The sequence below is a fragment of the Ursus arctos genome, unplaced genomic scaffold, assembly GCF_023065955.2.
Source record: "Ursus arctos isolate Adak ecotype North America unplaced genomic scaffold, UrsArc2.0 scaffold_11, whole genome shotgun sequence".
Lineage (NCBI taxonomy): Eukaryota > Metazoa > Chordata > Mammalia > Carnivora > Ursidae > Ursus > Ursus arctos.
In genome coordinates this window covers 51811549-51835574 of record NW_026622775.1, presented here as the reverse complement: position 1 = coordinate 51835574, position 24026 = coordinate 51811549, and the positions used below count along the sequence as shown (strand labels likewise).

The 24026-nt window shown below is 42.0% G+C and overlaps 1 protein-coding gene across 2 annotated transcripts in view; it reads right to left on the bottom strand.

Moving 5' to 3' along the window:
- The window catches only part of KLHL2 (kelch like family member 2), a 96455-nt gene extending 74273 nt beyond the window's left edge, over positions 1-22182 (bottom strand). For both annotated transcript variants that reach the window (XM_026499597.4, XM_057310162.1), the window contains exons 1-2: positions 22070-22182; positions 9580-9705 (exon numbers count right to left, since the gene is read on the bottom strand). In XM_026499597.4, coding sequence (XP_026355382.1) covers positions 9580-9705; positions 22070-22095 — 152 coding nt within the window. In that variant the 5' untranslated portion in view covers positions 22096-22182. The remainder of the gene's footprint in view (positions 1-9579; positions 9706-22069) is intronic.
- Positions 22183-24026: the final 1844 nt, after the last annotated feature.

Below are 24026 nucleotides of genomic sequence, written 5' to 3'. Positions count from 1 at the left end.
TGACGCTTCTTCCAGAACAAGCAAGAGGGCTCCAACTGTAGAACAGGCCTTACCAGTAGTCATGTCAGTAATGACTGAAACGGGTGTGGGGAACCCAAAGTCCTTTCCACACCTCAAATACGCAAGCACTGAATTTATATGTAGAGCACACACAGGTCACACTTGGCCCCCTCCTCCACTATTCTATATCCTACAAGGGTGGCCTGTCTGCTTCTGTAATTTTCTAGGAGTTCACAAGCAACATTTTCACATGAGCTTCACCAAGTCCTTGAAGCTTTCCACTTTTCCACACTGCTTACATACTTGTTTCTGTGGAGTTCACACCAAAGGTTTTTGGAAATCCTACTGGCATCTATTTTCCCGCCAGTCCCAGAGAAACTAAGAAAAAGGAGTCCCACAGCACTAGTGATAAGTATGTTCCAGGCCTCACTGCTGATGAGCTTGCTATGCCCTTTAGACTGAAGTATGGCTCATGGGTGTCAAGGTAATGGCTCACGATGCTGTATGAGACATCAGGCAGGTCCCACAGTAGAGTCATCAAAGGTGGCCTAAGGTCACCCATTTGTAATTCCTCCACTGTGGTCTGCTCGGAGAGTATAAAACCACTCAGCAAGTCTCTGAATTCCACAGGTTCACAAGTAACCAGGGTGGGAAAAGTCAGCGGTGTTTTCAGGAGAATGCTACGCAAGAGCTTTACCCGCATGTATTACCTCATTTAGACTCCACCACAATCCTTATGAGGTAGGTATTATTATGATTTTTACCCCCAAATGTATAGCTAGGGAAGTCAAGGTTAAAGATGAACAAATAGCCATAAGTGCCCACTAGCGGCAATGCCGGGATTCAAATCCATGGAGTCTGGCTCCAAAGCCTTTTAACCACCACACAAAACCGACTAAAGCTGTGTGGTTGCAAGACCTGGTAAAGTTTAAATAAAACAGGGAATAAAACATATAAATCAAATAACACCAATTTATTAGTTGACACACTATATTCTAGAAACAATTTTTTAAAGTTCTATATATAATTTATAAAAGGCCTAATTTTAGTGGGTTTTAGCACTACCTCTACAAGAATATTTAGAAAAATCAAATTCAACAAAACACTGCAAGATCATCTCTGCCCTTAAGCTGTCTAGCAGAAACAACTGATGATGCCAAGATTACAGGAGAAAGTGGAAAACATCATTGTAAAGGTGTTATGGGAGCATCTAAATCAGACGAGCAGTCAGAAGAGTCTTCCATCAGCTACTGACCTTAAGCTGAGCTCTAAAAACAAGTAAGCATTAGCGGGATGGAGAAGGAGCAAGAGAACTTGTAACAGAGAGAACAGTGTATGCTGTGGAGACCTGAAGCAGCACAGCACCATGGGAAACCCCGGAAGAAGAAAAGCAGAAAGAGAGAAGGGCGAGAGAAGAGCAGGAGAGGGAGGGGTCAAGGTCAGCAGAGTTGCACACAGCCTCTCAAGAATGGGGCCATCCAGGTGTTCCTATAATGACCAGGTCATCTGGACACAACTCAAACATGAGTCAAGTACATCTTGATGCCTATTTTTCTACTGTCAGTAGCAATCCTTCTTAATGCTCTAATTTCAAGATGGAACTTAAGTGGAATTACACTTGAACACCCCCAAACCACATAATTAATTACATTTAGCTTCAATTACAATTACTCATTGATTGAAACCATCTCGCGTAACACCTGCTGGTTGTCACATAATTAGCTTGGCCTTCCCGGCTTATTAGCTGATGTTAGTTAACTAATAAGGTAAAAACACTGTCAAATTAGCATGCAGCCACACCTTAGGTTGGGACACACAGAGTCTAAGGGTCACATTCCAAAACAATAACATATTTAGTTCTAGTGTTTCATTTTTTTATCTTTTTGTCTCCAGCAATACCATATTTTTTTTAAAGATTTTATTTATTTATTTGACAGAGACAGAGACAGCCAGAGAGAGAGGGAACACAAGCAGGGGGAGTGGGAGAGGAAGAAGCAGGCTCATAGCAGAGGAGCCTGATGTGGGGCTCGATCCCAGAACGCCGGGATCACGCCCTGAGCCGAAGGCAGACGCTTAACCGCTGTGCCACCCAGGCGCCCCCAGCAATACCATATTTTAAAGACAAGAGAGATCTGACCAACTTCTTCCTTCAGCCAGTGTGTGTCTGAGTCTGGCCCCTAACTCTTTCCAAATGTGCATGTTCATAAGAAGCAGAATAACTTTTGGGTGAGGAGGCGTGAGCTACAAATGAAAAGTCTGGCAATAGAAAAAAAAGAGCAACGTGCTTAGCAGCCCATACCCAGAGTCTATATGGTAAGTTTCTGAGTTCATAGTCCTATTACTTGAAATCTAATGATGGAATGAACTGTAGAAGGAAAAGTCTTCCAGAATAACAAGACAAATAGTTGCTATTTAGCAAAATGTGCATTTATTCATTCACTCGTCAAATATCCAGAGTGGCTACTGTGCACCAAGCACTATGTTCATTTACTGTATCTCATTTACAATAGCAACGTAATGTCCATGAACAGCAAGCAGTTTACAACTGAGTGGGGAGAAACAAAGAAGCTAACAGAGAGTTACAAAAATGAACCTGTAACTTGTCAGATGGGGCAGGTGTGGGTGTTTGGGAGCACACAAGAGAGGCCAAGCCCAACCTTAAGGAGGCTTTGCAAAGGAAGTTGCCTCTAAGCTCAAATGTGGAGAAGAGTTATACGGGCCGCATGTGAAACTCAAACTGCCCAGAAAAAAGAACAGCATTCCATCCCCTAAATGAAACTACATCATGCAAATTGGTCCTTCTCGGGAAAAACACTGTTCTGAAAATTAATGAAACATGCCTGAACATACCAAGACATCCTCTAGTTTTCTGACATAAAGTGACCAATTCCTAAGGCTGGAAAAACCTATCACTGCTGTGTACTTATCTTCTCAAAGTAAAACAGGCCATCCGGCTCTGAGAGGTCAAAAGTAATTAGTAGTCACATGAAACAAGAATTTACTTTCTATTGGAAGTGGGGGCGATCACATGGCATCTGTCCATCTGTCTTCCTCGGGCTCCAGGGAAAACCTGGAGGTTCTCCTCCACATGAAGTGGCATCAGAGGAAGAGCCAAAGCACCAGGCCGGTGAGATGAGCTGTCAGCCAGAGTCCATGGGCAAACCACAAACTACAGTGAGAAATGGGCCCAAAGTCATCTCTGGAACAGCATCAGGTGTTAGGATAAAGAAACAAGAGCAAGACATAAAAAGAATTAAGGCAAGGGGTCAGAAATCAAGGCAAGAGGGAAAGAAGCCAAGGAAATTAAAAAGTGGCCAGGAACCTGAGGATGAGCCGGACGCGGAGCTGCTGTTTCGGACATGGCTGCATCACAGAGTACTGTCCTCGGCACGAAGGGAGGTGGGGTCAGGAGATGAGCTGGTTTAAATGGGAAAGGCCTCCCGATTGCTGACTTAGTCATATTTAACCAAACCTCCTGTAACTGACAATCTGGCTATAACGTCAATAATCTTGAAGAGCAACAGAACTCCATCATGACTTCCATCATGACAAGTGTCACCACTGTCTTCTTTCTTTTTCTTCTTAAAACCATGATGGTTTGATTTTGATATGAATTTGAATTTCTGTGGCAGTTAAGCACAGGGAAAAACCTAGATGTTGGGTTTAGTAAGATTCACCATCATAGTAAAAGTCTTGAAAAATAGCACAGTCCCCTCAACAGATCTGCACCTGCTGAGATTCTCTAACAGGAAGCAGGAAGTGAAGTCAATTTGGAAAGTTAGGGAAAACTACTATAGTCAGTGACTTAGAAAATGCCAGAAACTACTAAAGGATCCCAGAATAGAGAATATTATTCTTTTCAAATAGAATGAAGACAACAGAATGATGTGAAAAATGACAAAACAGAGCCACAGGAAGACACGGGGGAAGGGACAGTGCGTCACCGAATACCTCAGGGAAGAGAAGGTGACATCTCCAGATCTGACGACCTGCAAGAACACTGGGTCACAGATGAGAGAAGATGGAAAGAATAATTAGAAATAAAGTGAAAGAAGATATTAGGGACATAGGAAAGCTGGTGAGGAGAGACAGAACAGAGAAATGAAGAAGGTGAGGGATTTCAGGGGGAAAAGTAATACAGCGAGGAATTTCTGATGTAATTCCCATGCAGATGAAAAGCCTGTGTGGTAGAAAATGTAGGATGTATACAAAGAAAACTTCCTCATTAAAAGGTTTTTTTTTTCATTGGTGAAATAAATCATGAGATACTCTTAACTCTAATAATTTAAAGAAAAAAAGCCAGAGTAAGATCTTCTCATTTGCTGATTTAAGAGGGCCTAGTGAAAGCTAGCTTTGAAACAGAACACTATCTCACCTGTGGTAAGTATTCCACGTGGAGAAAGGGAAAAGAAACAGACTGGATCAGTAAACTACTTCACTACTATCCATTATTCATATTCTTTAAAATGTTGAATGATTCTATCGATGCTCGATAAACACCACTTACAAAGAGATCGATCACATGTGCTTACGAAACACTGTAGAAGAGACAAGAAGCTTCAAACTGTATCTTAAATTTTCTAAATAAACAAGTCTATTTGATTTGGGGGCTCTTCCCAACTGCTCTACCTTTCAAGGAATGTTTTATATTCTATTCTAGTACAACAAGAAAACAAAAGAACTTCACAATGTTTTACCATAGAAAAAAACAGGTATTAGAACATTAAAAAAATTTCACATCGTATGTAATTTCCTAAAATCTCTTTTAAAAACAGTAGTATAAAGCTATGAAGAGAAAGATGGACTCACTTAAGTTTATTCTTTAATTCACTCGCCATCTAACCAACAAAATACAAATAACTAAAGAGCCACAACTCAAATTTTTCATAGATGCACAACAGATAATTTAATCCTACTAGTGACCTGGATCCACAATGTCTAAAAGTCCTGGAGGAAAAATACAATAAGCACTCCTTGAAGAGAGCGCTTCAGGTTTTTTTGTTTAAATTATTGTTGGAAACGTAAAAACTGCTGTTATAACTGAACCAATAAATATTTATGACTTTTATGTGATGTACAGGGGAGCATTTGAATTGCTTCATATGATTTATCCTTACTAAAAACTTACAACTCCTAAATATAAGTTAAGGATCAAAATTATCTTCCTTCTAAACAAGTAACAGGTTGGCCCCAACTAATAGTCATTGAAAGTTTTAAAGCTCAAATACAGTCTTATCCTGTAACCTACAAAACTGAAGTTTTTCTGTTTAAATGTGTTGTGAAGGCAAAATGCTACCTCTTGACATTTCCTTTTTTTGGTCATCTCAAAAAGCCCACAGCATACTGTTCTCAATAAAACATGTCTGAGATTTCGTCTGCTTGTCTTCTCCACAAACCCAATACACTGTGTTGCACATAATAAGCACTCTGTAAAGATCTACTGATTTGATTTTGAATCAAATTCTGAAAGACTCCTACCCCCGCCAGTTCATGCTAGGAAAACTTAAAGAGCTGAATTTCCTGCCAGAGATGTGTTGCTAAAAAGACCCGTCCTTTCACCACACTGCCAGGTTGTTCCTCCAACATCATTAATCTTACAATGCTGCTCTCCTTTTCAAAAACCTTCCCTGATTCCCACTGCCCACAGGATTAAGTCCAAATTCATCACGATATTTAAGCCTGCACAATTCTATCCTTCTCCCGCTTCCTAGCCTTGTCTGCACAGACTCCCCAGCATGAACTCTTGATTTGCTTTATTCAACAAGCTCTGTTTATCTGCTCCCCAGCTCCTGCAATTATACAGGCCAGGAACTCCCTTTCCTCTCCTGTCCTTTGTATGAATCCTACTGCTCGCCATGAGGCCCAGCAGAAATCACTTCTGTGGACCCTCGTAGATTTCTCCTGTGAAAATCATCTTTGGCCCACTATCTTCCACCACCTCATCCTCTTCTCTGGACATCTCCTGCAGCAATCCAGACACTCGCAGGGAATCTGCCAAGTCTGTTACTGTTTCTGCCTCCCGCACAGCCTGCACAGCCTTTCGGGCACAAGAACTGATTTCAATGGAGAACCAGCTGCTTACGGATACTTGTTGAATACACTGTTTAGAAGTGACTGCAGGGTTTTTAAACCAAGTAATTTTAAGTTATTCAAGCTCATATTGGGCTGGCACATGTAGCTATATCTGGGCCTCCTGTCTAAAACAAAAACAAAAACAAAAATCAATCACTTCCATCAGCCAAAGGTTCATAAACACATTCCCTACTGTACGGCTGTTATTCTACCAGGTAGAGGTGAGGGCCCATGAGCAGAGTGGTAAGAACAAGGAAGATCTCCCTTCCCAGAAATCAGGAAACCCGCTCTCAGCTACCCCTTCCTGGCAGCAGGAAGCTGATGCAATGGCAGGAAATAAAAGATTTCCGACTGTTTAAGGAGTAGGCCTCCCTAGAGATTTTTTTTTTTTTTTTTAGTTACTCAGTGGGCCATAAGGGGTAAGAGAGAAGTGAATGACATTAAAAACAAACAAACAAACAAAAAAGGATTCTGACGAACCCCAAAAAGAGTTTATTTTTTAAAACACTACCCATTAGTGACTTTATTAAAACAATCACACAGTCATAGAGCGGGCAGCCAACACCCTCCGGCTATTCAAAGGTCATTCTTTGTCCTGAAAACCAGCATCAACTACCAGCCTAGTGACACATTAGCTCCTAAAATGGTGTGACACAAAGAACAAGGTACTATTTCACAGCCAAACAGTTCACACCCAAAATGGGACGAAGAGGTACAGGAAGGCTTGTGCTAAATAATCCCAGGACGAGGTGCAGGTAAGCAGGAAAAAAATCTCACAGGCTCAGACAATGTCCAAGCACCACAAACTTTACATTCCATCCTGTCCACTCCCCTCATTTTATAGCTCAGCCTCAAAGAAGTAAAACAGCTGGCCCAAGGCCAAAGAGTTTGTCCCCAAACCTGGGTCATCCACTTCAGGGAAAGGTGTCACCTGCCCTAAAGTTCAGTGAGTCATGCCTGGGTCCACAGAGAGCTACTCACACCAGCTGGAAGGCTACAGCTACCGCACCCCACAGGCGGGGCAGGAAATGGGAACAAGCCTAGAAAACGTCAGTCTTTCTAGACTTTTCAAAGAAAAAGAACAGCCATTAAAGATCTCAGTCTTAAAACAACCAGACTGTTTTTCTTTTCTTTCAGTTCTATTTAGTAACCAGTACAGTTCACCTTCTCATAACGACTGTTACAATGGAATTAAAAAACTAAAACAGCACAGCCAAACCTGCTGGATGATCCCAACTATATATTCGCCCAAAGACTAAAATGAAAACACACTTATTAAAAATGCTGTCATTACCCTATGCGTTAACTAGAATTTAAATAAAAATTTGGGGAAAAATAATTAGTACTAAAAATAAAAATAAAAAATAGGGATGGCCAGGTGGCACAGTTAAGCACCAGACTCTTGGTTTCAGCTCAGGTCCTGATCTCAGGGTCCTGGGATCAGCATGCATCAGTCTCTGCACTTAGCTGGGAGTCTGCTTGTCCCTCTTTCTTCCCCTCTGCTGCTCCCCTCCTCCCCCACATGCACTCCCTCTCAAATAAATAAAATCTTTAAAAATAAATAAAGATAAAAATGCTGTCAGAGCAGGACCAGGAAGCAAGTTAAATATGTAACAGTCAATTTAACTTTCTTGTCTTTCTCCAATCCACTTTCCACCTGGCAGCAAATATGTTCTTTTCAAAATGAAAATCTGATCATGTCACAACCCTGCTTAAAACTCTCCAATGGCTTCCTCCCATGACGACTCCTGATAAAGTCCAAAATGTATAAAGCCCTAAGTATGCTGGGCCTCCCCTGCCCACTCAGGCTTCTCTCTTACCGTTACCCCTTCTGGTCATCTGCGCCCCAGCTGCCCCTCAGTTCCTCCAATAAGGCCAGCTCCCTCCCACCACCAGACTTGGGCACTGCCATTCCCTGTGCCTGGAACCCTGTTCTCTAATCTCTCTCACCCCCATCCTGGCTTCATTTCTTTACCTCTATTTTGCTTTTTAGATCTCAGCACAATTATTTTTATCTTCCCAAGGAAGCCTTTCCTGACCACTGTAATCCACCTTTACAGCACCAGGCAGCCCTCCTTTGTAGCACTTACTACCCTTAAAATTTACAGTAAATTATGTGTGTAATTCTCTGATTAATGCCTGCTTCCTGCATTCAACCATTAGCTACATGTCTGTTTTTGCTCACCACTGTATCTCCAGCACCCAACAGATAAATATTTACTGAATCTTTAAGTAGAGAAGAAACAAATGATGGACCTATAGCATGGGCTTTTAGGAAGACATAGCACAGACAGATAGAAGGAAAGTATGTCATTCCGTTCTTTGTAGCCCAAGCTTTTAAATATATGTACTTCCACAAAGAGAACAATGGGGTAAAAAAATAATAATAATACATGTCTTTCACAAACAGCTAAGAAAACCAAGACTGTTACTACATAAATTAGTCTTTTAATTGAAAAATAAAATTACTCGTGGTTCAATCAACTTAGGGTAGAGAAAGAGGGAGAGAATCTTAAGCAGGTTCCACACCCAACATGGAATGGAGCTCAACCCCACAGCCCTGAGATCATGACCTGAGCCGAAATCAAAAGTCAGATGTTTAACCGACTGAGCCACCCCAGGTATCTCTCCATCAACTTTCAAAGTCATTCCTTTCATATCAGTGACTCTCAACATACTTGAGAATTACCTTAGCAATGGATTTGTCACCAATCCTCAAAATTCCTACCACTACGATGACTACCACCACCATCAGTCACATTTTTCTCTCTTTTTTTTTTTTTTAAGATTTTATTGATTTGTGAGAGAGAGCACACACAGAGGGAGAGTGAGAGGGAGAAGTAGACCCCCCGCTGAGCAGACAGCCCGATGTGGGACTGGATCCCAGGACCCGATGTGGGGCTGGATCCCAGGACCCTGAGATCATGACCTGAGACGAAGGCAGACGCTTAACTGACTAAGCCAATCAGGTGTCCCTCTCTGACAGTCTTCTTTCCATATTCTTTGTGGTAAGTTAGAAACCCTAGACCAGTGCTGTCCAGTAGAAATATGGGAGATAGATAGATAGATATAAAGTATAAATGCAATGTCAAAATCTTGTACTAATCACATTAAAAAAGAAGTGAAAATAATTTCAATAATATATCCTATTTCATGAAAAATATCCCATATATTATCATTTTAAAATGTAATCAATATTCTTAAAACTTATTAATAAAACATTTTACATTCTTTTTTGTATTAAATCTCGGAAATCCATTATATATTTTCCACTTACAGAACATCTCAATTCAGACTAGCCACATGTGGCTAGTGGCTCCCATAACAGACAGAGAAGTCTTATACTATTCATGCCCCTGATAAAAAAAAAAAACCCTGCAGAAAAAGCTTTTAATGTTCTCTGTATCACACAAAGCAACGATGAGGCATGAAGAGAATATTCACTATAAACAAGTAAAAAATAAAGGAAAGACACCCATGGTTACATGTATATTAATGTAACAATACCTTCTTAATTCATTCATGACTTTAAAAGCTTTCTTCATATGCCAAGGATTCACTGTCACGGGGCAGTGTTTTTCAGTATTATCATCTTTTGAATCGAGAGACTTCTGATGACCCTGCTTTGTGCATCTGTACATAAAAGAAAAGAACAAAAAAAACAGAAAAGACCTTATTATAGATCATTTAGTTCAGGCTTATCAGGCTACAAGAGATACAATGAATCTCCCAAACATGTTTAAAGGAAGTCTCACGGTATATCTCAATGTAAGATTACGACACAATTCAGAACATTTTCTGATGGTCACTATAATTTTAATTAAAAAAGTGGGTAATCACCTCCACGGTGTCCAAGCTCTGTCAAAGATGAGCACAGAAAATTCAGTAAAAGTGGTTCAGCAGACAACTCAAAATAAAAATGCTGAGAAATGATCCTCTGTGTTGGAAATTAACCTGCTTTTAACAATTTGTTGTAGTCATATATTATTTACAAACCTATTACAAGACAGGAACAGGATCCTATTTTACACAAACTTCAAAAACTCAGAATCTGATTTGAATTTTGCTCTCCACCTGCCAGGTTATTTGCCCCACAAATTTCAACACTCTTGTAACAAGAGATTAATCATGTTAGTTAGAGTTTATTGAGTATTTGCTATAGAGAAGCCACAGTACTAAGTCATTTACCTGCATTATTTGCTTAATCTTAACAACAACTATGTGAAGTCATTACTATTATTATCCCCATTTAACAGATGAAAAGATGAAGGCAAAAAATAATTTGGGTAACTAAATAGTAGAGCTGGGTGAGACTGAAGCCAGTCTGACTCTTCGAGCTCATTCTTTTCATTAATGTTCCATACCATTTCCTACATTAAGCAATGATACTTAACTTCATATTTAAACATAATTTTCAAGAGCATGGGCTATATTAGTACTGCTGTATAAATTATTCTTTTGAGACTTGGCGGCAAAAAAATTAACAAAATCAAGGTACCATGGCAGGGAGGGGGGATTAACTGCTAATGGACACAAGGGAACTTTTTGAGGAGATGGCTGCACAACTCCAGAAATGTACTAGAAATCACTGAATTGTACAATTATAACAGTTGAATTTTATGGCATGTAAATTATACCTCAATAAAGCTATTAAATAAAAAAAAATCAGGATACCAAATTAAGCCTAAAGAAATCATACTTGCATATGTATCACACAAAGAACAGGAGAACATCATTATTTATTGCTGCATTTCTCTTCACACCTCTTCCTTTCCTGACCCATTTTGAAAGGATTGTTCATTTTTAAAACATTATCTCTCACGAATTCATTCAGCACATATTATTTGAGTGCCAGCTATGTACCAAGCACTGTTCTAGGCACTTGGGATACATGCGAACAAGGAACCAACAAAGACTCCTATCCTCACAGACCTTGAAGTCTAGCGGGGCAAGGGGAGAGAGAGAAGAAATAATACACAGAATAAGCCAGTGAAGTAGATCAGAAAATAAGAGTGATAGAAGAAAAAGGGCAGGGTAAAGAGAAGCAAGAGTATGGAGTGATGCAACTTACACGAGTCAATAAGGTCATCAGATCATCAATAGCCCAACTGAGAAGTGAGATTTAAAGCAGGACCAGGAGGTGAGAGAATGTCCAGAAGGAATGAAGAGCTAGAGCAAAGCCTGTAGGAGCCTGGTGTGTTCCGGGAACTATAAGAACAGGGCTAGGGCTGGGGGACAGAGGGTAGTGCAGATTATGAAGAGCTGTAGGACACTGGAAGGACTTTGGCTTTTACCCTGAGTGCAACAGGGAGGCATTACAGAAGAGTGACACAATCCACCTTATGTTTTCAAAGGATCGCTTTGGCTGCTGGTTGAGAATAGTCAATGTGGGCAAAGATGAAAGGGGGTTAACTATTTAGGAGAGTAATGCAGTGGGGGGGACAGGGGCTCAGAGCGCAGCAGCAGGAGGAGGAGCAGTGATGAGAAGTGGCTGGGTTCTGGGTATATTTTAAAGGTAGTGCCAACAAGATTTGTTGACAGAATGCATGTGGCATGTCAAAGAAAATCAGAACGATTCCAATTTCTTTGGTTTGAGCAACTGGAAGGATAGAGTCTCCATTAATTGAGATGGGGAAGGCTGCAAGTGGAACCAGTTTGGGGGTAGGAAGAGCAAGAGCTTCGTCTTCGTACATGTTGCTTCTAAGATATCAGACATCCAAGTGAAGATATCATACTGGCATATTAAAGTCTAGAGCTGGAAAGAAAACTTTAGCTGGATAGAAATGTAGGGAATCATTGATTTCATATATGGTCATGAAAGCAATGAAACCCAGGCACTCAAACATTAATGTAACCTCCATCATCAACCATAGATGCTATCCTTGCTCATTCTTTCGAGCCCCAAGAGTCAACACGAGTTGAGGCATCTGATTGTTCCAGGGTTTGCATACTAGAAGTGGATGTAGGGGCGCCTGGGTGGCACAGCGGTTAAGCATCCGCCTTCGGCTCAGGGCGTGATCCGGCATTCTGGGATCAAGCCCCACATCAGGCTCCTCCGCTATGAGCCTGCTTCTTCATCTCCCACTCCCCCTGCTCGTGTTCCCTCTCTCGCTGGCTGTCTCTCTCTCTGTCGAATAAATAAATAAAATCTTTAAAAAAAAAAAAAAAGAAATAGAAGTGAATGTAAGTCCTGTTTCCCCACCCCTTGAGAGTTTTTAAAGGGGCCTTACACATAAATTAGTGCAAGACACTGCTTCCAGTGGGTGAGCCCACAGGTGGGAGAACAGCATGGTGCACTCTACTCCCTGTGGCCTGTGTGTGTGTGTGTATGTGTGTGTGGAGAGAGGGATGAGTTACACCTGACCTGAGAAAAAGAGCTAGTAAGTCTAGAAGCCAAAGACGAAAGAACATTCAGATCTGGCAGAGGAGACTGGGAAACATTTTATAGTATAAGACATATTCTCATAATGCTATTTCCCACCATCCTTTCATAAAGAAAATAGTAGGACAAAGGAAATTATGTAGATATATGCAACCTATGCAAACTTTCTGTCCACATAACACTGAATGTCCACGTGTATAGCAAGTTAAGATTTACATCTGCTTCTCGTTTAATAACTTAAGAGTTTACAACAAAGGGGAAATATAATATTGAGGATTGGCAAAACTATCATAGAAGTCTTTTCAATGCTCAGAATGGAAGCAAAAACAACTCAGCCCTAGAAAGAATATTATATAGGAGTCAAGAGTGTTTATATTTGCTTAAGAAATCATGAATTAAAACTTCCTGCATTAGAGAATTAACTTTAAGACAGCTACCATATAATAATCAATATCTATATTGGGGCATTCTTAAAGCTATTTTCAGCTCCTGCTTTTCCTGATGTACTCCAAAAACTCTACAAAGAAAAGACGTTATTCAAAGGCTTAAAGGAGTAAGTACGAAATAACATTGAATTTTTTTAAGTGTTCTCTGTACTGAGAGCTACTTAGAAATACAGCACCCTGCTGCACAGGGCTACATTTTCAGCACTAAAGTCCTTTCCATAATTTTCCACTTCCTATGTGGTTTTGTGTTAGATAGCTCTCATCCAGAAGCATAACTGAGTAATAAAATGACACATCATGCCTGAAACTACAGATGTGGAAAATGAACATATACTAGGAAGCAGGTAAGTGGGAGGTGAAGGTTTACCTTTTAAGTTATACCAGTTAAGTGTAGTTATACCTTCTCCCGGCTTCCCTTCTAAAGCAGGAGCTAGCCTTTTCCAGAGAAGCTTCTCTTTCTGAGAACTGTCTTCTTTAAATTATCCGGAAGAGATACTTTCTCAAGGTTCTTTCATTTTTAAATCTCTTCCCAACTCTATACTCACTCTGTAACCAGTCTTAAAATTGTCCAATAGCCTATTGTTATCAAAACATACTTTAAAACAGTTGAGGTTTCCAAGGGTTTGGATCCCAATACATGGCTGCACTTTATAACAGACAATCCTGAAGTCTTCTTCAGTGACTGACTCTTTTGCAAATTTCCAGCTGCAGGCAAAGTTGGCTTCTCAGTCTAGGTAACTAGGTAACTCTCTGTCCCAAAACACACTACTGGCAGTAAATGAATTCTCAGAGAAGAAGAAAATAAAGACTCTAACAGGGCTGTCTCCCTCAAAGAGTCAAGATCCATAACCAAGCAGAGGTTGGTTCTGAGGCCGTCTTAGAAATGAGGTATAATCTCTTTAGATATACAGGATTTGCTCTGGAACAGTGATTCGCAATGGCAGGGACAGGACCAGCGTGACCCAAGCAATTTTTTCAAACTGCACACAATCATCCCTTTTCACATGAAGATTCAAGCAAGCCCTTTTTATAGGACTAGGTATATCAGAATGACAGCATCTCCAGGAGTAGGGGTGAAAGGCAGCTATGTATAATTTAAAAAACTTTTTTTAAAAAGGTGATGTAATATGTCCCACCACCCACTTACCTCCCACCCTGGGACAATCATCTCAGATTGAGAACAAACACTTTAGAAAATATAGGCTGTTCATGTTTTTAGGGTTTTCTGGTGGAAACAATGCTATAATTCATGTGAATGATGCAGCTGCAAAATTTAACAGGGGACCAGACATTTTCACATTCAGGACACAAATACTTAGCCCCTGGGTGGCCACCATCTCTGCTCTCCCCTCTGCCTGTTCATCTCAAAAGCTGCAAGACTCCCTTGCTTGCAATGAGTCACCCACCATTACTCACAAACTTCTGCCAAGTTCACGTCAGCAGCTGTTGTTTTCAAAGTCACCATCCATGCTGTACTGCTCTGAAGTTTCTCCATTACCTTGTAACATCTCTCCTATTTCCTCTGCTGTCTTCCTAGCTAAACTTGCATTCAGAAGCTGATTATCATACTAACACTGCTCCCATTCACAAAGACAAGATATTAGAAGTAGAGATTCAACCATAACCAATATTTTAACTAGTATATGTTAAGTCACTCTGCAGTTTCCCAACGAAATACTCTCACACCCTCCATCTCACCCAAATAACCACCATAGTATTTAGAGGTTGTAAAAATAGAGGGCTTTCTCCACTGGAAACATGTTTTGGTTTGCAGCAGAGTTGTGGTTTCAGTTTTTGCAATTAGCTAAAGACAAGGAGACATTCTCTGCAAATTTCTCTTCAAGTGTTCGGCATTTAAACTTTTATTAGGTACAGAGCCAGCAGACTAAGTATAATCTACAAATATATGGTCATATTAACAAATAAATATAGCTTAAAAATGTTAATGTCTGCCCTACTGACATGTAAGAATCTGGATTTAACTTCAGTATGAAGACCTTTAGGAACTGAATAGGAAGCATCAGTGAGAGAAACGCAAAAAAAAAAAAAAACAAAGAGCCCTGCCATCTAGGCAGAGAACACCTTACAAGACATCATAATAATGCCACTGAAATCTTGCCATTTGCAACCACATGGATGAACCTAAAGAGTATTATGCTAAGTGAAAAAGGTCAAAGGCAAATACCATACGATTTCATTTACATGTGGAATCTAAACAAACAATGACAAAAGAGACAGAGACTCATAAATCTAGAGAACAATCTAGTGGTTGCTAGAGAGGAGGAGGTTTGTGGGGGGTGAAACAGGTGAAGGGGATTAAGAGGTACAAACTTCCAGTTATAAAATAAGTCACGACCATGAGAAATACAGCATAGGGAATATAGTCAACAATATTGTAATAACTTTGCATGGTGACAGAATAAAAGGTAATGCCACTGAATACATCAGTATTGTACATATACTGCCAAAAGTTATGTTGCAGATTTCCCTGAGCTGGAAAAGCTGGAAAGGCCCAATTTTACTAAAACGGATTAGCAATGAAAGCAGAGCACTGAACCTATTGGAGGACAGAGGGAGAAATCACATACATCCCCTCTTCTCCCCCTAGGATTTAGTTGTGTGGCTTTATGTTAAGTGTGTGGGGAAGCACTGGCAGGAGGAGGTGGTTGGGATGTCTGAAGTGGAGAGGTTGATGGAAGTTGGAATATAATTGCTCTCTGATAGTAGAACAATAGAGCTGTAAAAAGCTCTGCTTCAGTTCAACTCAGCTCTCTCCCTCCTTCCCTCCCACCTACATGACAAACAGAGCACAATCAGGCACTTTTTGTCCCTGGCAGTGACTATTGCCAGGAAAGGGACCAGGGTAAAAGTATGCCTTATGCAAGATCGATCTTATTTTAAAGAATATGTTATAAACAGTTAACAAAGCCCTGTCAGAGTAGGGTATTTACAAGGTGCTAAAATCGGGAGGAGGAGGTTGATGATGCATTTCCAACACTTCCATGTCTTTTATCAACTCACTTCTGGCCTTTCTTTCGCCACTTTTCCTAGCATTACCAACACTTGGCTAGTAAGAGAGGGCAGCAATTTGATTTGACGATTCAGTTGACTAGGCTACATTTTCTAGCACTTGAATGAAAAGGCACTAGAAGAGGACCAGATGGAGCTGGAAGACCTGAATTGTAGTTTTGCCTACACCAAATACTAACCAAGTGACCTTGGGTATAGTCACTTGGCCTCTCTGGGCTTCAGACTGTTTACTTATACAGTAAGATTTTATTATTCCACAAATATGTCTCATATGAAATGTAATGGGAAAGTCAAAGATAATAACACCTCACCTACTTGCCTCAGGGAGCTGCGCAAGCACTAAATACTGCATGAATGTAAATATAGAGTTAAGAAGAAAAATGTTGAGGTTAGGAGCTAAACTGAATGTAGAGACATATTTTTATGGATGTTACTGGCCTTCCTCATTTTTAATTGCAACATTCAATCAAAAGTTATTAGCAATACTCCAGACAACCACCACTGTTAATAAATCAAGTAGGTAGGCACTGCCTAGATGCCGACTGCATGCCCTAACATTACGCAGAGTGAGAGATATACGGGAGGTTGAAGGCAGGAAACTTCTCCAGTTACCCTCTAAGTGGGGAGGCACATCTGAAACCTCTAGGGAATGGCACAAGTCAGTACACAAGCGCAAGATAATGGGTTACTGATACTGTAAGAATGCAAACAGCAGCTGGAATGAATTGGAGTAAATAGGGAAGACTCTGTGAAGGAAGACAGGGTTCCAAGTGGGCCTTGGAAGAATTCCAAGTTGTTTTAACCGGGGACGGGATAGGAAAAGGCTGGAGACTCCTGCCTTGTGATAAGGCAGAGTTTACTCTAGGAGGTCAAAAGCAAATAATAATTTTGAACATACTATAAGATTAGGCCAAAATGATAGAGTTCTGATCATCTGGTTGAGGTAACTGGTTTGGTAAGTTATTTGATGTGACTCTAAGATGTTGTTGGGGTCAAAACAGTAGGTGGACTGAAAGGTGAGGAAAGAATACATAGAGGTTAATAGGATAAAAGGTAGGAGGGAAAAATGCAGGTATCAAAGGATAAAATCTGTTCATCAGAATGGAAGTAGTCAGAATGAACACTTGAAACCAGGACTCTGCAGTTCCTGTAAGCTGATAAGATGTGGAAGATGATGAGAGAGAGAAATCAGAGACCATTCCAAGGCTTTGGGTATCTGGGACCAGAAGAATGATTATTCCACTGAGTAAGTGCAGATGTTATAAAGGGAAGTCAATCTGAGAACTCAATTTTAGGCATGCTGAATCTGAGACATAAGCTGAGATGCTCTGTAAGAAGCTGAAAATGCAAGACGAAGCACAGATCTAGAGCCCAGACTTAAGACATAGATGTAGCCACAACTTAGTGATTAATAGTTGATTAAAAAGAACTGGCCAAGACCTGCATTTGTGAGGAGCTGCCACGGCCAACAAACAGTAGCGGAAGAGAAGCCATGTAGAACAGGAAAAAAGTGATCAATGAGTCCCAACTTCTCCTCTACCGGATAACCGATGAAAAGTAACTTACCATCTGAAAAAAGACAACAGAGACCTACACCATAAGGGTGTTGACAAGATTAAATTAGATAAAGTAAATCACATTTAGCAACCTAAAAACTACAGAAGGAAAGCAAAAAAAAAAAGTAGCGTCATGGAAAGCAAGAGCTTATTTCTCAAGGCAGGATCAGTGAAAAGAACTGGTCAAAAAAACACTTCAGCAAATGCCAATAGTCTGAAATGTAAAACAGTAAAGCACATAACAGATAAAATATACTGACCCACGCACTACAGTAACTGTGTTATGTATTTGTTCACTATGGGTTTCAACCAGGAGGAAAAGGACTTTGTTTTCTGAGGTATCTCCAAAGCCTTGTCATAGTAAGCACCCAATAAATATGAATGAAAAACCTGAACTCCCTTATCATAAACAGTAAATACACTTGGAATTTGGAAGAATTCTATAGAAGAGCATCTGAAAAGCAATTTTTATTCTCTGTATCACCTTGAAAGAACCTTCCCTCTGATCTTAAGAAGTTCAATTGTTTTCATAAACATTCCTGATGCAATTCCATAACAGCCACAGATGAGTAAATTTACAGTCACCTTCATGAAAGCACACTCACTAATATTTACTGAATGCCTACTGTGTGCATTAGGAAGTACAGATTAGAAACAAGGTTTGGGGCTATTTAGTGGGAAGGGGGTGAGCCATTTCCCAGCATCAGAAAATTTTAAGACTACTGCAGAAATGTTACCTATTTCCAAAATCCACTTCTCAAGTTCCCAAATACATCTCAGAATTTTCCTTATATAACACTTCCTTCAACACACATTGATCCATGTCTTCTCTCAACATTACCTTGTCAGCCATTATTGCTCCTAAATATTTTAAACATCTTTGTCACTGAGGAGATTCACCTATGATCTGATAGATGCCCAATTTATACATTCACATCTAGTGAAACAAAAACAAGAATACATTCCAATGTGCTATAAAAGACAAACCAATGAATATTGGGGTAAACTGTGTCAAGGTTCCAAATTCACAGTAATTGAATCTTAAAAGTAGAAAGAACATTAAAGGTCATCTGGTCCAGTGGATCACAAATGTCAGACTTCAGTGAACTTTTTACTGGTCTGTGACAAAAATAAGGAAAATGTAGTAAGTTTTCAAAAAATAAAATTAATTCAATTTAAACACTATTCTCTAGTCTGAGATAATGTCCTTTTTATTTGGAAAGGGACACCAAAATGTCCTTTCTTTTACCAAAAGATGATGAGAGTTGATAATTATTATTTTATCGATATTTTTTTTTCTGCTAGGCAAAACAAAAAACTTAGCAATTCTTTGTTGGACCTCAGTTTTTTTAACTTCACAGGTCAGTGCAATCCAAAATTCTGAAAACCTTTATTCTAATTCAACCCATCTCCTGCTGTCTAAATCCCTTACAACATGGTCAACAAGATGTTTGTCTGCCTACGCTTGAACAACTCCGATGCCAAGAGTCTCCAGTGATGTGGAATCACTGGTCCAAGATATGGTTGTATCTGAGGCATGTTTGCTTAGTTTTGTGAAGGAAAAGCAAAAACGTAAGGCTTGTAGAGAGAAAGCCAACTTGTGAAGGAGGAGCCAGTAAGAAAACGAGGGCTAAGAAACAGTTCAGTGATAGGCAGTCAAAGGAATGCACTCCATCCTATACCGCGGTCTTCCCTCAACTTAATAATTATGAAAATCCTTTGCAAAAATAACCATAAAAGCTAGAATGTGTGAAACATTCCTAAGGTCCGGGCTGCACATCTCAGTTTACCACCTGAATTTCCTTTACTACCCTACATCTAGTTTTAAGTCACACACCTTCAGGTTCGATCAGAGGCATATGTCCTATAATCCTCCTATCACCCAGACTCCAAAATGCAAGAGAATCTAAATGCCACATATAGAATGCAAAAAACAATAAGCAGAGATATAAAGCCCAATGACAACATGAGAATCAAAAAGGATGAGGAGAACTTGAAGGCAAAGAGTGGAAAGAGTACAAGAGATCAAAACCTGATTTCAACAAGCCTATCCCAAAGGAACTAGGGAACCTCTACCCCTCCAAGACAACGTGCTAACAGGCCAAAGGCAGCAAGGTGGAATTTGAAAACAATGTGAAACTGGCTGTTAGGAAAGAAGCACGAGCATAAGCTCCTACACAGTGCCAGGCAGAGATAGGCATTCAAATATCTGCAGAATTAATGAGTTAACAAACAGACACTCACTCAAAGAGGATGAGTCCCTGCTTCCAACCACATCACCCAAGGCATATTAAGCCCACATCAAATATCCTGCCTTGCCTTAAAGCTCAGGCTAAAGATCTAAACTTGTGAAAGGCTGAGCCCTCCCTATAACTTCCACTGCTTCCATCTACCAAGCTCTAGCCCAGTGAGGCTCAATAAAGCTCCTTCCAAAGACACTGCCTTGAAATTCTCTCAAACACAGCACCCCATGATTTAGTGTGGAAGGAAAAAGTAAGCTAATGGGAGTGAAGGCAAATAGGACAAGGGATAGGAAGGAAAACTATTTCTGATTCTAACAAACTCTGAACTGAGGGTTAATCCTACAAAGACCAAATGAAAATAAACCCTATTTGTATTTATTATTAAATGAACATGAACAATGAAGAAGTCTCACCAACTTTAGCCACCCATGATTAAAAGTAGTTTTAACAATTCTTTCATCCCTGCTGGCATTCCTAGCTTTCCATTACATCTCAGCCTGCCATTGTTTCAGCATTACTGATGGAGTCTCACTACCAAAGAATTGTGCTAGATACCGAAATTATGGTTAAGTGATCTGTCCTAGATTCAGTTTATCAATATTTGCACGCACACATCTATTTCATTTTCAATTACGTCTATATAAATCATTTTCTATGTCTCTACTCCCTCCCTCCAGAGCCTGCTTATTGTCCACACCCTTTTTTCACCTGCATTCTAAGAGCCCCTGTTCTTTCCTTTAGTTCCCTCTGCTCCAAAAGTAAAATGGGCCTGCAGAAGAGATATAAAGGGGGCAGATTTACTACAGATAACATGCCTACATGGTATATTCTATATAATATGTGCTGTCTATATACAGGTAACATTTCCTGCCTTAACTGCCTCTGAGCCTGGACAGAACCCATGTGCTGGTGCTGTATTCACGCTGCTGATGCTAACAATCCACCATAATGTTTCCTAGGGTTCAGGAGCTTTCCCAAAGCTACTGAAGAACATGACCAGAAAACAAAGCCCTCGAAGCCACAGCGATCAGGAAGCAACTGAGCCCTTGCTTCTACCAGCCCAGGAGGGTCAATTCATCAGTCTTACCATCTACTCCTTAGATCCCCATGACCTGCTCTACTCAAGCTAAAAATTCTGTACGGCGCTTTTAGAAATCGTAGTTCCAGGATCCTATTAGCTCTCCTAAAAGGACTCGACATCAAAAAATTATTCAGCCCAAGCCAAATATCCATATTTTGGCTGGAATTCTGCCAAATAACCACAAGAGGCTGGTGCGGTACAACTGCCATGGAGTGAAGCTGGCCAAATCTAAGTGAAAAACGATAAGGCTCCATGAATAAGCTCTCATGAAAAGGTACACCGTTCTCAGAATGAGGTTTGCTTGCGGTTTGAAAAGTCAGATTCAAAGAGCTCTTGTTCCTTCATAAAGGCTAACCTAAGGAAGGCAAATCAAAATTGAAATTTTCAAAACTCCTGGAGATTTACAGTTCACTTTTACCAAATACTTTCAAAAAAAATAATATTGTATTGAATGATGCAAATCTTTCAGCATCTTCCACAATAATTGCTCAGCTGTTATTATTTCTGGAAAGTAGTTTCGTTGCAGGAATCTCGGATGTATCTGGGTACTGAGGAAAAGACACCTGTGCCCGCTACACTACTAATTCGCCCAGGGTACCAAGGAAACAGAAGATGCTCTGGTTTCTGGATACAATTTTCTGCAGTGCCAGGTAAAAGAGGTCACATGCCCTGAAGAGCCGTGGCTCATTTAGAGTGATGTAAAAGCTCCTCAGATATTAATTTTGCTAAATTCAGAGAAGCAAGCAACCTAAGATCAATTGATTTAGACACCGGTTGTCTGGTACTTTCCAGTTTCCTTTTTTCAACGGACTCCCGTGCAGCACATCTCCATCCCCCAGAAAGGGGGTGGCAAGCTGGGCACCAGCAGCCCATGCATTCCAGGGAGGCGTACACAGGACGGGCACAGTCCTCATGCCCAGCCCCATCCCGAATCTTCTATTCGCCTGGGATCGGGAAGACCCTTCCCTGGAAATCCTGGACAGGGTTTTAAGTCACTGCCTGACCAGGCTGAGTTTCCGTCCGCATTCGCCTCAGGACTGCGGGAACCGCGCCTCGTCACGCCCCGCAGCTCCCACCTCCCGCAGCTCCCACCTCCCGCCGCCCCCGGCGTCCGCTCCCCGCCGGCGACTCCCGGCGGAAGCCGCCGGCGGGCACCGGGCGGCCGTCCCCGAACAGCACCCACAGCCGGCGACACGCGCCGCAGCGGCGCGCTTATCCGCAGCGGCACAGCCAGCCCGCCCGCCCGCCCGCTCACTCACGCGGGAGGCAGCGGCGGCGTCTCCATTGTGGCTCCTCTCGGGCTTCAGAACGCAGGCACCGACCGCCGCCGCCAGCACCATTCCAGCCGCGGACGCCGGCACTGCCCGCCCGCCGAGCCGCGTTCCATCCGCCCCAGAGGGGGCGCCGCGCTCGCCTCACCGCGCGCCACCACCTGCGGCGGCGGCCCCCGCGGCCATGGCCCGCTCGGCCGGGCGCGCTCCGTCTGCCTGCGCGGCTCCCGCGCTCGCCGGAGTGCGGGGCGGTGGCGGCGGCGGCGGGACGGGCGGGCGCGCGGGCTCGGCCACTTCCGGGTTCGGCCCCGGCCGCGCCGACGCCGTGACGGGACGGCGATGCGGCCTCCCGCGGCGGCAGAGGACCCCTCCCTCGGCGCCTCCCCTTCCTCCTGCTCCTGCTGTTGCTGCTGCTGAGGGTGCTGCCGCTGCGGAGGGTGCTGCTGCTGCTGCTGCTACTGCTACTGCTACTGGCGCTGCTGCTGTTGCTGCTGCTGGTGGAGGCGGGCGGGCGCCAGCCGGGAGCGGGGCGGGCGTGCCCAGACGCGGGCCCGCGGGGCGGGACGGGGGCGGCGGCCGCCCGCAGCTGGGGTTGTGGGTCACCCGGGCGGGCGGAGGTGTGGGGAGCTAGAAAATGGAAGGGGGTGTTGTCTGTGCGGGGAAAGGGCACCTGAAAACACAGCATATTAATGCGCGCTATTCACTTACTGCTCTGCTTCGCAGGCATGTTCACATGATTCTCTTTTGATTTGAGCTCATGCCCACGGAGATGGGAAGGATAGGCATTAACCAACCACTTCCTTCGCAAATGGTGAAACTGAGGCAAGAAGAAATGAATTTGCCTGTCCAGCGTCCCAAGCAAGGACCTGGGCCTCCTTTCTCAGTGTATGATCCATTCGTTGGACAAGTGACGTGAGCACCTACCAGACAAGGTTTTGGTGCGGATACGATAGGAGAGCAAAACCAGGTCTCTTTCTCATGGAGCTGTCAATCTAGACGGGCTAAGAAACAAACGAAGGATGCGTGCTGCGAAGAAAATCAGAGTGAGGAAATGGAATGCTATTTTAGGAGTAGCCAGAGAAGGCCCCTCAAATGATATCATTTCAACAGAGATGGAATAAAATGAATCTTGAGGAAAGCAAAGAGTGCTCAGAACAAGGGAAGAGTACGCCAGAGACTCCTATGCAAAATCGTGCCTGGCTTGTTGAGGAACAGGAAGGAGAACAATGTAGCAGGTGGTTGTCCAAATATGCCCGCTGGACAAGAGTAGCATCTGGCAGTTGGTTAGAAATGCGAATTCAGGAGGCCCACTTCAGATCTACTGAACCAGAAACTCTGGGGGTGGAGCCTAGGAGTCTGCTGTAACAAGGCTTCCAGATGATGCTGACGCGCCAACGTTTGAGAACCTCTGCTGTAGCTGAAGCAGAGTGAGGACAGGAGACAGTCGGAGGAGGTGTTGTGTGGGAAGTATTGATAGATCACAGAGGCCTTGTAGGACATTATTAAAGGTTTGGCTTTTACCAAGAAGAGCAGCAACTGTAAAGTTGTGAGCAGATTAATCTGGTAATTAAAAGGATGCCTTTGCTGGTATTTGTTTTAGAATACTACACACACACACACACACACACACACACACACACACAAAGAGGGTAGGGAATTGAAGAAAAAAGATGGGCAAAATGTTAATTTTTGATACTGAGTGATGGATGCATGAGGATGGACATCATTTATGTGTATGTTTTTAAAGGCCCATAATAAAAAAGTTATTTTTTTCAAAAGATGACTGGTTGCCTTATGAGCAGTATATGTAGGGAAGTAAGAGCACAAACAAGATTAGCCTAGCTGAAATGAAAAATAAGGATGGCGTGGACTAATGTCAAAATGATGGAGAGAAGTGGTCAAATTATGATTCTGTTTAGAAGATAAAGCACACAGGGATTGCTGA